The 17,833-nt window shown below is 43.2% G+C and overlaps 1 protein-coding gene across 2 annotated transcripts in view; it reads right to left on the bottom strand.

The window, feature by feature from the left end:
* Positions 1 to 5,575: 5,575 nt before the first annotated feature.
* The window catches only part of TPH2 (tryptophan hydroxylase 2), a 109,049-nt gene continuing 96,791 nt past the window's right edge, over positions 5,576 to 17,833 (bottom strand). The window contains exons 9-11 of one of the 2 annotated variants that reach the window (XM_003798947.3): positions 15,787 to 15,882; positions 5,982 to 6,115; positions 5,576 to 5,855 (exon numbers count right to left, since the gene is read on the bottom strand). In XM_003798947.3, coding sequence (XP_003798995.1) covers positions 5,681 to 5,855; positions 5,982 to 6,115; positions 15,787 to 15,882 — 405 coding nt within the window. In that variant the 3' untranslated portion in view covers positions 5,576 to 5,680. The remainder of the gene's footprint in view (positions 5,856 to 5,981; positions 6,116 to 15,786; positions 15,883 to 17,833) is intronic. The other variant, XM_012810854.2, reaches the window with a different exon arrangement.

Genomic DNA, 17,833 nt, shown 5'->3' with positions numbered 1-17,833 from the left:
ACCAGACCCATCCTTCTCGGAGAGAGGATGAAATCACAGCTAGTGAACCTTTTCTGAAATTTCTTCAGTCCACATTTGGGGAGATAGGAAGCAACAAGAAGGGTGGAAATAGCCTTGACTAATTCGCTGGCATTTATAGGCCTACTCCTAGGGCAATGGCCAGAGTGGACAGTTTGCCTGGAGGCGAGGGGGTTTATTGTCCCGTATTACGCTACATGTCCGCACCACCAACATTCACCAATGGTGCCTCATTTTCCACTTCATTTATGTCCTGTCATTAATATCTGTGAGTCACAAGAAAAATAAATATATATATTCTTTCCAGTCTAGCTTTTCTTCCATAGAGCTGATCTGAGAAAGTTTAGCCCATGTTACTTTGTAAAAGGAAGTGTCAGCATTGGGAAGGAGGCAGGGGCTCACCACGTGGCTGTTTCTCCAGTCAAATGAGAATCAACCCGGTTCCAGTTGTTCCCGTTTGCCCCAGTTTTTATCTGATGGTTCTACTCACCGACTTACCTGTAACTTATTTCATTACAGCTATTCTTAATAATGTCCCCCGTGATCCAGCAACATAGTGACTTTGTATATCCTCAGGTTTTCAATGGCCCCCTAACTGGCTCTGTTGCTATTTTTAAAACTTCAGATTAATATAAGGATTCGTACAGTTAGGTTACATTGTTTGCATCTGTTAGGTAAAGTCCAAGCTGTAACCGAGCCTTTCACCCAGGAGGTGCTCCATAGACCCCCCACATTGCACCTGCTCGGTGAGAGGACACTAACCCCCCCTCCCCTCCCCTGCCCCCCCCCCGCTTTTGCCCCCTACTTGAATTTAGCTGCGTTTTTTTCTTGCATTGGCGTGTAGTTGTCTATGGCTCTGCGGCTCCTACCTCTTGTCCCCACCCACTATCTAACCCCACTGCGCGCCATGTCTGCCCAGTGGCCTGAGTGGGCTCTGCCAGCTGCTATCACTTCCTTCCTTGCAGCTCTCCAGGGGCCTTCCACTGCCCGAGGACGCCCGCCCCTTAGGGATCTCGGTGTTACCTCCCACACTGCCCTCCTGCCGTTCCATTCCCTCCCACCGCGACCGTCCCTCCCGCACACGCTCCTGCTCAGAGCCGCTGCTCTTGCTGGTCACTCCCAGGGACGCTCTGCCCACAGTCCGCGTCATGCCTGGTGGCTTCTGGCCCCACGGTTCTTGTCAAATACCAGCTCCTCAGAAAGGCTTTCCCAGGCCCCCTGATTTCATCCCCCCACTGCTCTATCAAGTCACCCTGGGTATTTTTTTTCATAAAACTTGCCACAATTTCAAATTATCTATTTTTTTATTTGCCTGTATCTCCCTACCATAACATATGTTCAAAGTGGGTCTAAACATCCTCTGTCGGATTCACCACTATATTCTCAGGGTCTGCAATAGTGCCTGAAACAGTGCCTGATGTGTTCTAAGAAACAACATAAATGTTTTGAAACCCAATGTCACATCATAAAGAGCTACCATTTTATGTTCCAGAACTGGTTTAGTTCCAACATATGCAAAGCTAATATTGGAAGAAGCAGTATCCCACTGTTAATTCCCTTGACTCTCCCCAGAATATGGCAATCTGCATAAAAATCATTTCCCAAAATAAAAGAATGTCTTTCGAAATTGAAGAAGAAGGGAAAATAAAAATTCAGACACTCTGGAAAATTCTGGGCTGCTTTCTTATTCATTATAAGTAAGACAAGGTTCATGAGAGTAAGCACCAGGGTCTGATTCTTTACAAGTTGAAAATTAGATCAAATGAATTGGAGGACAACAACATCTTATGTTAATGTTTCCTCCTCGAATGAAGAAAATGAGATGATGTGAGCCATGACTCTATTTGAAAATGAAACTTTGTATTTTGATTTGATTCCATTTTAGAGCACACTGTTTTTCATTTTAGACTTTTCACGTTGGTAAATGTTGCAACACTTTCCAATCATTAGGCTCAGGCCCATTTACTGTAAGAAAGCAACACAGGCACACAGAGAGATACATCGTCCCCATAAAGCATCATTTCTAAATTACACAGTAAGTAAATGAGACTAAACCAGAAGCCCAAGTCTATGCCCCTTACACAACATGAAAACAAACAAAAAAAAACTTAGGTGTAAGTTCTCCACTCTTAAAAGGTGTAATTTAGACCAGGCGCAGGGTCTCACTTTTGTAATCCCAGCATTCTGGGAGGCCAAAGCAGGAGGATCACTTGAGCTCACAAGTTTGACACCAGCCAGAGCTAGATCGAGACCTGGTCTCTAAAAATAGCCAGGCATCGTGGCAGGTGCCTATCATCTCAGCTACTGGAGAGGCTGAGGCAAGAGGATCTCTGGAGACCAAGAGTCTGAGGTTGCTATGAGCTATAGCACCACAGCTCTGTACCCAGAGTGACTGAGTAAAACTGTCTCAAAAAAAAAAAAAAAAGAAGAAGAAGAAGAAAGAAAGAAAAGGTGTAATATATAAACACTCTGTTACATTCTTATTATGCCAAATAATCATTTAAGAATACACTGTATGCCTGGCCCTAGCTCATAACAGACAAAAATGCTTCAAGAGTAAATAAACCCAGACTAATCAGATTTTGGCTATCTTTTGCAAAGTGTGATGCATAAAAAATCTGGTCTTGCCAGGACCTTCGTGTTGATTTCTGATTAACTGATCAGAGAAGGCAGCAGCAAAGCCAAAATAAAATAACCACTCACGTAGAGATGACAGTGAGAAGGTGTCTTCACATTTGTAATTGCCCTTAGATCTATCTAATTTAGCTTTAAGTCATGAGGCATAATTGAGACAAATGGTCACACTGAGTGGGTGTCTGATGTGACAAGAAGCTGGCTGTGATTATCTTGTCGCACTATTTCTATGCAGGGAATTTTTCTGCCAACACTTTTCCTTTGATGACTATTAAATTTTATAGGATTTTTCCCACCATTAGCTGTAATGGCATTTGCATGTTAAAATGCTCACAACAAATGAAAACCATGATTTCATCGTTTCATGGGGTGAAAACCATGGTTACCGCTATTCTGAATGGAGAACAAATCTAAAAAGAAATCAGGTAATTCCTCCCGCTTGTATGATACCTATATAAGGTCTGCGGGAAACCCTATTTGCTTTGCAACACTTTTCTTGTTTTAGAGACAAAATAGATTCTGCACATGTTAAAAGACTCCTCAAGTGTTATTTTTGTTAAGGAATTTGTTTATAATTTAGTACGCTTCTCCCTCAAGTACATTTAACTAAGGAGGTCCCATTTCATAGTGGGACGAAAGGGGAAAAGCTTGATGGTTTCTTTTATTTTTTTAATGAAAAGAAAATATGACCGAACTGTAGGACTTGTGTCTAAACAGTCTACACACTGCCAAATTATGAACACAACATGAAAAGCATATACTAAGAATTTCTTGGCCAATTTTCTTCTCTGAAATATTAGCAACAGCTCTGAAAATTCTGGGATTTGTTGTTCTGGAATTTTACTCTAAATTATTACTTATAAGTACATCATTATTCAGGGTCATCTAGATCTAGTAAACCATATATAAGAAACCATATATTATGGATCTATAAAACATAAAATATATAGCTTCTTAATCATCCTAGATTGATTGATTGATTGATTGATTGATTGATTTTGAGACAGAGTCCACTCTGTTTGTGGCCCTGGGCAGAGTGCCGTGGCATCATAGCTCATAACCACCTCAATCTCTTGGGCTCAGGCAATCCTCCTAACTTTAGTCTCCCCAATAGCTGGCAGTACTGGTGCCTACCACAACACCCAGGCTATTTTTTTAGAGATGGGGGGTCTCACTCTGACTCAGGCTATTCTCAAACTCCTGAGTTCAGGCAATCCACCTGTCTCATCTCAGAGTTCTGGGATTCCAGGCGTGAGCCACCACACCTGGCCCATTCTAGATCTTTTAGATTTGACCCAGCGTGCTCACCATTTTTCTACCATTCATGACTTTTCAAGCCACTGTCCCCTTCACTGAGTATTTAAATTTTGTGACTCTCTCATTCTATCCACCAAACTCTTTTCTCAAAATTTAGTTGTTTTGAGAATTGTTTAGAAATGAAAGATCCCCAATAGTTGAGATAACCCATATTCACACCTCCAAATTTTCCTTTTAATTTGACCTTCCCTGCTGTATGTTTTAACTCTTTCTCATATTTTTCCTGAATATATTTAGTCCAAAGATTTCTAACCCATAATGTATCCCATATAAAAATATAAATTGTTTTAAAATTATATGTAATTTCTTGTTTTAGAAAAAACTCTTTAAAATTTTCTCAAGTAATTATTTTTAGTTTCCTAAGCATTGTTGTGTCATCTTTTCCTTATGACCCCCTTTTTTATGCCCCCCCCCTTTCCCACATCCAGTTTTCTGCACTACCAAAAGCAGAATCAGAGGGCGCCGTTGAGTTTGGTGAGGGACTCAGAAGAAGATGAAACTCATGCACTCATTCAGCAGCATTTATATTTGTTCACTTAATCACCTGATTTTATCTTCTATGTCAAGGACCACTGAAAATTTGTGGTATATCACTATTGTTGGCCCAAAGTTGTCCAAACTTTAAGAAAATGTACAACCTCCCTTGGAGCTGGCCTGGTTTGGGTGCCATGCAGGGAAACAACATAGACCCCACTGTTAACCTTTGATCACAAACCAAGTCCTGTTTCGTGATGAGCATTAACTTTAAGAGGCAGTAGTGTCCCTCCTCGGACAGCACATAACCACACGTGTACACCAAGTCGAGCTCCTCGGGAATCCCAAGGAAAATGCAATAGACTGTGAATGTAGGTGGGCAGCTAACTAACTGTGCTGCTTCGGGCAAATCACTTAACCTCTCTGTGACACAATTTTCACATCTTGGAAATCAAAAAATGATCTTTATAGCTCTACGATTTTATTATCCTCTGAACCAGAGAAATGAGTTAAACATCTGAGTGTGATAATTCACTTTATTCCAGCATAAAATTCACAGTCCCCACATTTATTGCCCACTGTTTAGTCTTTCTTAATGTCCTTTCTGGGAGTCTTAGCTTCCAAAATTCTCCAGGAAACTTCTCACAATTCAGTTTCTACAAGGTCAATGCAACCCATACATTTTTTCCATTGAATAAATACTCAACCTAAAATTCATTCCAAATACTGTGTTAACTCAACAATTTTTGAAACAGAACATTGAATCTTTTGCTACTGTGATGGGAAGTTTCCCACAATTCTGGTTGTTTCTCAAATAATGCTGTGAAAACACTGATACTATTGAAAACAGAAACAGCTTTACTGCTATTTTCATTATATCTAATGAACACAGAGAAAAGGCTCAAGTCCAAGACAGAGAAGGGCGTAAGCTAGGATCAGAAGAGGGTTATTTGCTACAAATCTTAAATAGATACAGTCTGGTTAGGGACACTAGCAGTAACGTTGAATCTGCTTAAGACATTTGAAGATATCACACTGTGTCATGCCAGTGGTTATGTGCCATTGGGGTTCTTTTGGTATTTTATATACTACACAGCAAGTTACAAGCAGGTATAAATAGATGGAATTGCATGCTAAGTAGCCAGGCCATGACACAGAAGGGCAACACCAGCTTCAGTGACAGAATTGCTGCTAGGTCCCAAGAAGATGGCCCAGCCGACAACACGGCTTCCAGGCATCAGATCCCCAAGTACTGGTTCATCTTGTTTAAGGCGTCACACACTGTGTTCAGGTCGCTGCGAAGGTCCTGCACCACATTTTCAATGCTTCTGGTGTCTTTCAGAATTTCAATGCTCTGAGTGTAGGGATTGAAGTACACTGAGAAGGGACGGGTGATTGACTTTGCAAAGTCCCTGCAGAATGAACAGACATCAAAAAATATATGATCAACCACACTGGTGTAAGAGATAGATAAAAGGAAGAAGAGAGCCAGAAAAATTAAAAGTTATTTTCTCTAGATAGGAAAAAAGCAAATTTACCTCATCTTTTCTTTGGCTTCTTCGAAACTTTCTGAGACAAAGTAGGCTTCCTGGAAGGTGGTGATAAGGCATTCCTGCAAGCAAGTCGTCTTCGGGTCAAAGGCTTTCACACACGCCTTGTCAGAAAGGGCATGCTGCAAACACACCAGGAAGCCCGTTAAACTCTGTCACGGCACTCCAGATCGCCTCGACATCACATTTCTCCAATACACTCAGTAATCCTGCAGGGCTGCCCAGTTACTAGTCCACAGAATTCTCCTGTACTCGGAATAGATTGGGTCTTAGGATTTTGTTTATTTGTTTAATTGTATTAGGTACTGAGGGGGGAAATGAGGTTATGATATTTTATTTATTATCAGCCAACTTCATACTGAAGGACACAGCCCAGAGCTGTACTCCAGCAGAAGTGGAATTTTAAATCTGGGCTATGAATAGAAGCAGGAACCACATAAATATGCTCCTCAATCTACTGCTATAAGCAACATGCTAAAATTTCACTTAAATGGCAGAAGTAATAATTACCTGCTTAGAGAGGTAATTGGGGCTCTGACTACACTATTTGTGGGCTTATTGCGAGGCATTTTGAGGCCAGATACTGTGTACCAACAGAGGCTGGAGTGGGCCTGGATATTTGAGGGTACTTGCAAAGCACTCATTTACTTTGCACTAAGTACAGCAGAGCAGTACACAGCAGATAAACATTGCCAGTCGGGGGGGAAAGAGCTAATATTAATAGTTATAGTTATCCCCAGAGCAGACATTAGAGAAACAGGAAAGCTGGGATAATTACTCTTTGAGCCGTCATTAGCTCAGTTCAGCTCACTACATGACTGGCACTAAGAACAGCAGGAAACGAGGAACGACTACTCTCCAGATAAATTCAGTAATGTTAAAAGTCACTGGTCATTTCTTGCCACATGCCACCTGCCCATTTATAGACCTGAGATTGATGATTCTAAAATGTAATGTAAACGGAAATCTCTGAGGAGCTTGTGACAATGCAGTTTCCTTTGGTAGGTCTTAATGGAACCAAGAAATTCTTATTTTGTAAAGGCATCGAAGATCGTGATCATTGGCTACATTTTGGAAGTATTCCTCTTGATTCAGTCTTATCTTTAATGTAGGAAGTAAATAAGTTGGGGGAGAGGGAAGGGGTGGCAGAAACCGCCAGGAACTGAGAGTTAGAGAGCTGGGCCCTAGTTGGGGTCCCTGCAGTCTAACCGAGTAACCTGGGCGAATCGTGTGGCCTCTGACTGCCTTTATTTTCTCAACTGCAAATGGGAGCTTGGGGCTGGGCGATTCTGAAGACGTTCTCTACTCCAGCCTATGGATTCCGCTCTAGCACTTTTCTGCCCTCTCAATTTCCAACCACTGAGGAGAAATTTTGAAAACCTTTTCCTGTTCAAAATTCTTGGTTTACTCCTCCAACAAAAGCAAAATGTATGGAACGATATACAGCCTCCAAGAAGTCATCTGTGGCTCGCTAAGTTTGAAGACGCAACTGTGAACCGCAAGACTGACACCTAAGAGAAAGGGCGGCCTGCGTGGACCGGCTTTCTGGCCGAGCCCTCTGTGCATCCCCGCAGGCACCAGCACAGCGTGCCGAGGGCGGCTCAGGGCCAACTCCTGCTCTCGGTGCACAGAACTACTCCCTTATAAGCAGAAGGTTACTACGCCTACAAATGCCTCCCTGCTGGATTCGATGCCGTGCGGTGAACACCACGGGAGTTTGGCTGCCCACGACCAATAACTCTGTCCATATTTTAAAACAAATTCACAAAACAGAAAGTCTTTTTAGGAGAGCTGTTGCTCTTCTGCCAAGAACTGGCTCGCCATGGCTGGTGGTTTTCGGAGAGGAGCTCCGTCCTCGGCAGCCCGGCCTCTGCTCGGTTGTCCCCGGCGTTGGGCCCTGGTCCTTCCACCCATCAGTACCCGGAAGGCTGACTCGGGGTGCACGGTCTGTCTTCTCTCTCATCTCCGCATTCAGGGGCACGGATGCAGTGGCAAAGAACATTTAAGCCATGGCTCCCTTGGGACATCTTAAACCAAAGACTTTTCACTAAGTCAAGGACAAGCACATCGTAGAAGGAAGTGAAACTCATCTGCTTGGGGCTCCAGCGCTTCTACGCGACATCACGAGCCTCCGCAGTCACCGCGGGACAGGAGGCCTCTGACTGTGTGTGGGCTGCAACCGAGACTGAAACCCGTGTGGGTCAGAGAAGTTCACTGTGTGCCCATTCCGCTGGTGGTCAGGTACGCAGTCGTTTTCACAGGTAAGGGGATGAATGTAGATCAAGAAAGCACCCAGAGGGCAGGGTGCTCTGCCCCAGGCATCAGGAAAAATCAGAAAATTCACAGAACAGAATTTGAAGCAAAGACCATTAGACAATGAAGATTGTAGTTGCCCAAAGCAGTGTTTAAAGGTAAAACTAGAGGTTAATTGTCTTAAGCTCTCAGAAACACAAACTGTCCTCAGGAGCCTGTGGTGTGTGTCTAGGCTGGTTACTGCTAGGGACCGCTCCTCCAGTGAAATACAGAACCAGTGTTGCTCCTTGGCTGTCAAGGAATCTGGGGGTAATACTGGTACCCACAGATCAGCAGTAGAAGGAACGGAGCCTAGAAGTGGAGGAACAGCCCTAGTGCATGAGACCATCAGATGAGGTGGTGATGGCACCTGTGAACAGTCTCATTTACCCGACAGTGATACCCTTCCATGCATCCCAGGAGGTTTTGTGTGTGTGTGTGTGTGTATGTGTGTGGTTTTTGGCCAGGGCCGGGTTTAAACCCACCACCTCCGATATATGGGTCCGGCGCCCTACTGCTTTGAGCCACAGGCACTGCCCTGGTTTTCTTTTTTTGGCTGGGGCCAGGTTTGAAATCGCCACCTCCGGTATATGGGGCCAGCGCCTTACTCCTTTGAGCCACAGGTGCCACCCCCCAGGAAGTTTTCTGTCCCTAAATACTATAGTGTGGCCCAAGGAGCATAAAATAGCAGCACACCTCCCTCAACTCCAAAGCCCACTGCCCAGCGGAGAAGCCCTGGGGTGTGTGCTTCTCTAATCCTGCCCGCATCCCTCTCTAAGCCACCTCGGTTCCCAGGAGCAGCTAGCTATTGTGCCCCATCCCTGTGTCCAGAGTAGATTCTCTGTAAACACTGAGCCAACTCTTGGATGTCCCCAGGGAAATCTGTGGCGATTCCTTCCTGAAGTGTTAACACTTCAATATCCTCAAGTCTGCAAGAATTAATCCATCTTCCTGCGGAGAGAAGCTTTATGAGGCTGGCAGAGTGTGGCTGACAGTCACTGTAAGAATGCAGGAGGCTCGGCACCTGTGGCTCAAATGACTAAGGTGCCAGCCACATACACCTGAGCTGGTGGGTTCGAATCCAGCCCCAGCCCACCAAACAACAATGATGGCTGCAAACCAAAAAATAGCCGGGTGTTGCGGCAGGTGCCTGTAGTCCCAGCTACTTGGGAGGCAGAGGCAGGAGAATTGCTTGAGCCCAGAAGTTGGAGGTTGCTGTGAGCTGTGATGCCATGGTCTCAAAAAAAAAAAAAGTGCAGGAGCACATGAGAGCCACCTTCTCTCATCTAGACACTCTCTAACAGGACTATTTTAGGTTTACCCACAGCGTTAATACCAAGGCACAGGACCGAAACCAGCAGTCCTGAGTTCAAAGTGCAGCTTGACAGGACGTCAAGTGAGTGCAGCTGCCCATGGTGGCCACAGCGTCCTCTTTGATGGACTGTAAAGGTTGACCTACATGAATTCTAAGGCTCTTCTTGCAATACAATTTTCACAGAGTCTGCAAATATAGAGCACTCAAGCCAACATCACCTCTCTCTACTCCAGCCATTGTAAACTGGCCAGAGCAGGCTGTCCTGGGCCTGGGGATGGCCTTGTCCACATGGGTCCCCCTAGCAATTAACTGGCTTTAGGGCACAAGTTTAGACTTATTTTCTATTATAGTCTCTTTTTTTTCCTGGTTTCTTTTTTTTTTCTTTTTTTCAGACAGAGTCCTACTTTGTTATCTGGGATAGAGTGCCATGGCATCCATAGCTCATAGCAACCTCAATCTCTGGGGCTCAGGTAATCCCCTTGAATCAGCCTCCCAAGTAGCTGGGACTGCAAGTACCTACCACAAGGCCTGGATAGTTTTTCTATTTTTAGTAGAGATGGGATCTCTCTCTTGCTCAGGCTAGTCTCAAACTCCTGAGCTCAAGTGATCCACCTGCCTCTGCCTCCCAGAGGGCTAGGTTTACAGGAACAAACCACCACACCAGCCTCCATTATGCCTTTTTGAGTATAAAAATCTCTCTTCAACATCGAGGATTTTCCAGGACCCCTTATACACTGTTGGTGGAACTGTGAACTAGTAATGACCTCTGTGGAAAATTGTATGCAGACATCTCCAATAACTTAATGCAGACCTGCCATTTGATCCAGCAATGTCATTGCTGGGTATATCCAAAGGGGAAAAGGTCATTTTATTAAAAGGACACCTGCACACAAACGTTTACAGCAGCATAATTTATAATCCCAAAGATGTGATTATAATAATCATAATCACAACCTAAATGCCCACCAATATATAAATGGATTAATAAAATATGGTACATGCATACTATGGGTACTACTCAGCCATAAAAAAATGAAAAATTGATGATCTAGTATCTTTTTGGACAACATGGAGGGAACGAGAATCCATTCTTCTAAGTGAAACATCACAAGAATGGAGAAGGAAGAGGCAAATTGAAAGTAATGGATCAACACTGAAGTGTGGGTATGGACACAAAATCTTAATGAAAATCAAGCCAGGGAGGGTCCAGGAAGGCCGGTAAATTCACACCTATTGGGTACAATGCCCACTATGTGGGTGAAGGGCCCACTTACGTGTATAACTTTGGCTCAATCTGTATAAAAACAAAGTACGTAAACAAACAAGTATACGCTCTAACATTCTGAAAAGTTTTTAAAAATTGTTTTAAATTAAAAACATGAATTTTCCAGAACCCAATTGCTAGTATATAACATTAGAAGGTAATTAAGACTATAGGTCATTAAGATAAAGAATTAACATTCAAATTTGGCTCTATCTCTACCCAACTACATGACCTGGGCAAGTTCCTTCACCTCTGTAAGCATATTCCAGTGTTCATCTGGAAAACAGGAATATTAATAGTATCTATATCCTGGGGTCATGGCCAGAAGTAAATGAGGTACTGCGCGCACAGTGCCTGACAGAGGACATGCTCAGTGTCTCAGTCACCATCACTAGCTCAGGCCAGAGGGGACAGTTTGTACACATATCCCAGCCACACCTTTGGCCACTGGTGGCACCCCTCTCTCTCAGAGGTCTGGAACCACAAAGAAAGAAACATGGCCCTCCTTATGAGGCTTCCCAGTCCTGGACTCCAACAGCACCTGCCCAAAGTTCATCAGCTTAAATTCTTCCTTCCTACCAGACACCTGCTTTTGCAATGACACAGAGTTATTATCTCAACTATTCTAAATGTAAACCCTGTGATCCTCACTGTCTATATCGGGACTGGTTAAAGTTGGAAAAAACTCAAGTGTGAAGTCAAGTTTATGAGTAGTTTGGGCCCTAGATTCTGAATAAGAATTTGCAAACACTCCTACACTCACACCACCATCACTGTTCCCCCACCAGAAAGACAGTAAATATTTACATTTACGTATGTATAGACACATTCCGTGGGCATGTATGTGTGTAATGTTTCTTGAGCCACCCTCAAATGCTCAGCCTGCTAACCAAGTGCAACATGACATCAAAATTCCTATTGCCAAATTGGGCAATGATGCATTATGCATTTTTTAATTAGAGATGCTGAAGATTTCAGTGGTTTGCATAAGCTACAGGGGCAAGGGAAGGACCCCTGTCTTCAAATAATCCTTTTGTAAAAAGTCAAAGACACAGTTTCCAGCTCCCATTGTCGGGTATTTGTTCTGTCATTACCAACCTAACTGGATTCATGAGCAGAACGGGGAGGAGGCAGGGCAGCCGGAGCGTCTGTACAGGGTGAAGGTGGGAGACCTTGGGGCACTGAGTCCTAACTCCAGCCACACCACTGACCTACCAGCTGACCTCAGAGAACCTGAAGCCACTGGAGCCTCTTCACATCCTGGCAGGAGTTCCGGCCACCTCCCAGAGTTGCTGCCGTGGTAGTAAATACCAATGCTTGTAACAAATACAAAGCTGCTTCAGGAATGCTGCTTAATAGCTACATGGAGGCAGTACAAAAAACTCACTGTGCAGAAAGGCCCTAGAAATAAAGCAAAATAATCATAGTAATTTTTTAGACCATCAGCTTTATCAAAGCTTAAAAAGGTAGGTGCTAAAGCTAAATTATTTACCAAAAAAATCTGATCTCTGGCTTGAAGGCAATAAAAACCTACCACGGATGTCCAACCTTTTTTCTTTTCTGCCACATTGGAAGAATAAAGACGTGCCTTGGGCCTCACTGTAAATGCACAAACACTAAGAAAAGCTGATCAGCAAATCAAAAGGTCCGGGTATACTTTCTGTGATGTCCAACAGCTAAGCAGCTTGGACATCCTTGAAGACAGGACTTTTGCACATGGGAAAAAAATAGAAATTACTTTAAAGATGGCTGAACTTTCTGAGATAAGACTCAGCTAATTCAGTAATTAGCAATCATTTCCTTGCCACCTGACATGTCACTTCTTTAAGAGAGTTCAAGAAAGATCTATATCAATCCCTTCCTTAAAACTTCCTTATTAGACTCTAAGCTCCTTGAAATCTTGGACCATTGATTTTGTGTTTGTTGAAGATAATGAATGAATAAGTAAGCAAATACTAAATGAAAAAACAATAGGCATATGGTGAGATAAAGTCTAGGATAGGATAAAAAGTGTGTGACAGGACAGACACAGCTGGACAGTAGGTAAATGGCCACCAATTATCCTTTTATGAACCTTTTTTAAAAGTCACTGTCCAGATGACCTAGCACATTATGCGTTGCTCTCCACGGTGATGGGAGATGTGGAAAAGCCCTACCCAGACACACGTTCCAAATTCCCCAAAGTACACCACAGAACAAGAGAGAGAGCAACCATCACTCCAGTGAAGAAAAGTAGTCTCTGTGGTTCTCAAATTTATGTTAGCTTTCACATGCTTTTCTGTATTTCTTTTGCCTTCAAAGAAAAAAAGGAACTGTTGTCAAAAAAAAAAAAAAAAAAAAAAAAAAAGAGAGAGAGAGAGAGAGAAGAAAATGAAAGTTTTCCAAACTATAACACAGCACTCGGAAGGACATGGCCAGCTCTGAGGGGCGGCCTCTGTGCCTCAGGACACTCAGCCTCTCACAGCACGAATTTTAGGATGTGTTCTGCTTAACAGGAAAAGGTGACCCCTGTAATCCCAGCACTCTGGGAGGCCAAGGCAGGAGGATCACTTGAGCTCAAGAGTTCAAGACCAGCCTAAGCAGGAGTGAGACCCTGTCTCTATTAAAAATAGAAAAACCAGCCAGGTGTTGTGGCGGATGACAGTAGTCCCAGCTACTTGGGAGGCTGAGGCAGGATTGCTTGATCCCAGGTTTGAAGTTGTTGCGAGCTAGGCTGCTGCCATGGCACTCTAGCCTGGGCAACAGTGAGACTCTGTCTAAAAAAAAAAAAAAAGAAGAAGAAGAAGAAGTAGAGAAGGTGAATTGTGGATACTTAGGAAAAAGACTATACCAAGGCCTCTAGCAACTTAGCTGGGGCCTATGTTTAAGGTACAGTTGGAATAGCACAAAATATTTTACTACAAAAGGTAACTGCATTCAAAACTGTGAGCATGTTTACACAGGAATTATGATAATGCTGTCGGTAAAGTTACCCCTATATTGGTCTAGGACTGGCATCCATTAATTCAGCAGGGCCTCCGGGCACTGGACACTTTCACAAGCCAGGCAGGGAAATGGTAGGGAAGGGGCACCAAGGAAGGCATCTCATGTCACGTCCTCCCTGGGAGCAGTCAGAAGGTGTTTCTCGTAGGAAGAATTCCTGAATTGTAAAAATGGTCCAACTCAGCAATCATAGAGATGTCGGGGTGTTGGAATTTGAGAGTGAGAGAATGCTAATGGCCAGAGCTGATGGGCCAGAACCAGAGGGTGCATGGTGGACGATGCCCTTCGGGGTACAGATTTCTGGCTGATTTCCATTTCCAGACGATTCTGTCCACACCAATAAGAACAGAAAGAACAGATTCACCCCAGCGCTGCCTACACGAGCCTCATTAACCAGACCACAAGACCCTGTCAAAAGGCTGTCTTTGTGCTACACACACTGCTGGCCATTGACTGGCCTGTGCACCCCGCCCTTTTCCTATTCAGCCTCTCCACCCCGAGAGTCAGCCTGGGCAGCAGGGCCCTGTCAGGAGGGTTTCTCAGGTATGGTCTCAGGTGCGCCAGGTGTACTGGTCCCCCCTTTACATGACGTGCCATCTGTATGGTTGTCTATCTCTTATTGTAGAATGCACTGCAAATTCTTTGATAGTGGGGAGCCTCGTGGGTAAGAGCTCAGATCCTAGAGCCTGGCCTGCCTGGATTGGTCCCAGCTCCAACGCTGACCAGTGCCATGACCTTACGCAAGTTCCTTACTGTCTTTGTGCCTCAGTTTCCTCCTTTGCAATAATATCACTTGTCACATGAGCTGTTATGGGGATGAAGTGGGAGCGCCAGAAATACTGAGGTCTACTTAAACGTGCTTGTTTCGGTGGCTGATGTTATTTCCTTCTTATGCTTTATCACTATCACTTGTCTCTTCGTCCCCAGTGCCTGGCATGGCACACGGCACCTTGCAGGCGCCCCATCAAATGTCTGAGGAATGAATGAATGAGTGGAGCCACAAAACAAGCAGACTCAATGGAACTACAGTAAATTGCATCTTCCAATACTATAATCAACCAAAAATCTCCAGTCACTATGGAGATATATTCCCAATTATATTATTGGGTATATAAGGGTAATCAATGCTCAAAATAAAAACTCTGGTATAATCCACAATCCTGATCTTAGTGTGAATAACCAAAGAAAGATTAAATTATTCTCAGCACCCTTTCCAGATTGTACATCACATCACATTCTAAATTCACCAAAACTTGCTTTCGCCTGGCAGTATAAATAGCAATTCTTAAATAACCAGAATACTTAAAGTATCAGAATGTTCCAGGTCTCAAAACTCCTGAATAAATGATTGTTTTACTGCATTTTAAGGCAGAAAAAAAAAAGAATACAATTTCCTAGATATGATTTCATGTATTAGATACCTCTCTGACAATAGATTTATTTAGTTTTTCTCTATTATACTATATGCCTACAAGTGTCTTAATATGCATTAATTTTGAAGAAGCTGAAGTAACCTCAAACTCCCCTAGAGGAAGTATATGTTGGGGCAGAAAAAAGGAGTCTGGGAGGTGATAGAGTCGGAGCAGCCAAACCACACTCATGAGTGAACTTCAATCAGTAAGACTGTTGCTAGTCCACTGCTCACTTTCAGCACTGAATTCATGCCAGCCCCTGTCACCCAGCATCGAGCAGACATTTGCCATTCCTGTTGACCTGTGCACGTGACTGCTCATCCAGGAGTCACACCACAAACCCAGAAAGGCCTGACCCATTTTCATAAAGCGCAAAAAGTTAGGTCAGGACCCACATCTGAGGTGCCAAGTGCTCTGTATTAAATATTTATGGGGTATCTGTGAGTAGAAATACACAGACAAATCAATATTTTCCATGACCTTGAACGAGTTTGCAAGGGACGGACGTGCTCATTAACAGCTTTGTACCTTTAATTCCCCGATGGAGGAGAGAAGCCCTGCTCCATAAGCCCGCAGTTGTCCTTCTTGTTTGCAGAGGCCAAACTCGATTGTGAAGAAATAGCACTAAAAAAAAAAAAGAAAGAAATCCAGTGAACTAGTCAACAAGCTCTTCAATAAAATAAAATGGCCCCCAAATAAAATGGTGCTCTGTTCATAATTTCCTCAGCATCATCAATTTAAGTACATTTAAATCAAGCCATTTATTGAAACCTGTTTTCTTGCTTACTAGTCCCTCCCTGAGTTTAAGGTATATGGAAAACTATTAACTAGTAAGAGTCTTGTGCCTCCTGGATTCAGAAACCCTCTGGGTCAAATTATATCCCCTGAAATAACTTTAAAAATAAAAAACATAGATTTTGAAATGAATGAATATATCAAAATGATAACACCATAAAAATATGCTTTATATTTACCAAACTGTTTTAATGACATAAGTTCATACAAACATGGAAACACGGGCTGGAATCCAAAAGTCCCAACAAGATTGTCACACTTGATTTATTTGTCCAATAAGCATTTGTTCGAGTCCCTCCTGCGTGTCAATGCTTGGCAAAGAATTGTAGTAAAGAAAGGAGAGAGTGGAGAAGACGGCCAGTATCTGGAAGTGCCTACCAAATAACTGAAACCACAATTTTTTTTTTTTGAGACAGAGTCTCATTCTGTTACCCAGGCTACAGGGCCATGGTATCAGCCTCGTTCACAGCAACTTCAAACTCCTGGGCTCAAGCAATCCTCCTGCCTTGACTGCCACAACGTCCAGTTAATTTTTCTATTTTTAACACAGATGGGGTTTCACTCTTGCTCAGGTTGGTCTCAAACTCCTGAACTTGAGGGATCCTCCTACCTCAGCCTCCCAGTGTCAGGATTATAGGTGTGAGCCACCATGCCCAGCCTAAAACAATAATTTTAATATAATTTTTAGTGAAATTATAAAGGTATGTATATGAATGCATGGATTTACGTATGTATTTGTGTGTACTTACACACAGTTGCTCCTTGATATACAAAAATGTTACAACTCTATAAACTCAGCAAGTTGAAAAAAAAATCCAAAGTTGAAGATGTGTTTAATATACCTAACCCAAACATCATAGCTTAGCTAGCTTACCTTAAACATGCTCAGAACACTGACATTGGACATGGCTACACAAAATTACCTAACACAAAGCCAACCTTATAAGAGAGCATTTGAAAGGCCAAAATTAAAAATTCAAAGAATGGTTTCTGTTGAATGTACATCACTTTCACACCATCCTAAAGTTGAGAAACCATACGCTGATCCTTCATGAAGTTGGAGACCGTGTGTGTGTGTGTGTGTGTACAGAGACATATATACACAAACGGAAAGAGCATCTCATTGGCCTGACTTTTATCAGCATCAGCTCCCACAGCCTCCTCAGGATATTAACATCTACAGTTGCCTCTGCTGGATTTAAGAAATCATCCTAGAAGACAGAAATGTCTGCACAACCAAAGAAAACACTCTTGATGATATTGGGAGAGGCTGAAATTGCACTACTTTTGCTCTGAGAGAAAAGTGAGAGGCTGACGATGATAAGCAATAAAAATTGCATCAAATTAACATTGCCCTGCATCAGTGATGATCGAGGGCTGAAGGTGTCGAGAAAGAGGAAAATGTCAACACTCCTGAAAAGAATCACTCCTAGAATCTCACGGCAGAAAATAATCATTATTTCTAGCCCACGGCAGTTTGTTTTATTTTTATTTGAAGGTTAAGATGTCCCTTGCTTCAGGAGGGATATATATACATATAAATATAATTATACATATATATGTACCATTTTTATTTTTACCATGAGAATATCTCTAAATTCGAGGGGTCCAACGCTCTGCAGCCCTGGATTAGACTTAACGGACTGCACGTTTTCAGGTTATGGACCTTAACCCTCAGAGGCAAAACTGGTGGTGACACGGGTCCTTGCTGTGGGAGGCCGTCCTGAGCACTGGTGGTGACACGGGTCCTTGCTGTGGGAGGCCGTCCTGAGCACTGGTG

Source organism: Otolemur garnettii, unplaced genomic scaffold (assembly GCF_000181295.1).
Source record: "Otolemur garnettii isolate 467f Iridium unplaced genomic scaffold, OtoGar3 scaffold00143, whole genome shotgun sequence".
NCBI classification, from domain to species: Eukaryota; Metazoa; Chordata; class Mammalia; order Primates; family Galagidae; genus Otolemur; species Otolemur garnettii.
Note: the sequence above shows the minus strand (reverse complement) of the source record. Positions and strands in the feature narration are given on the sequence as shown.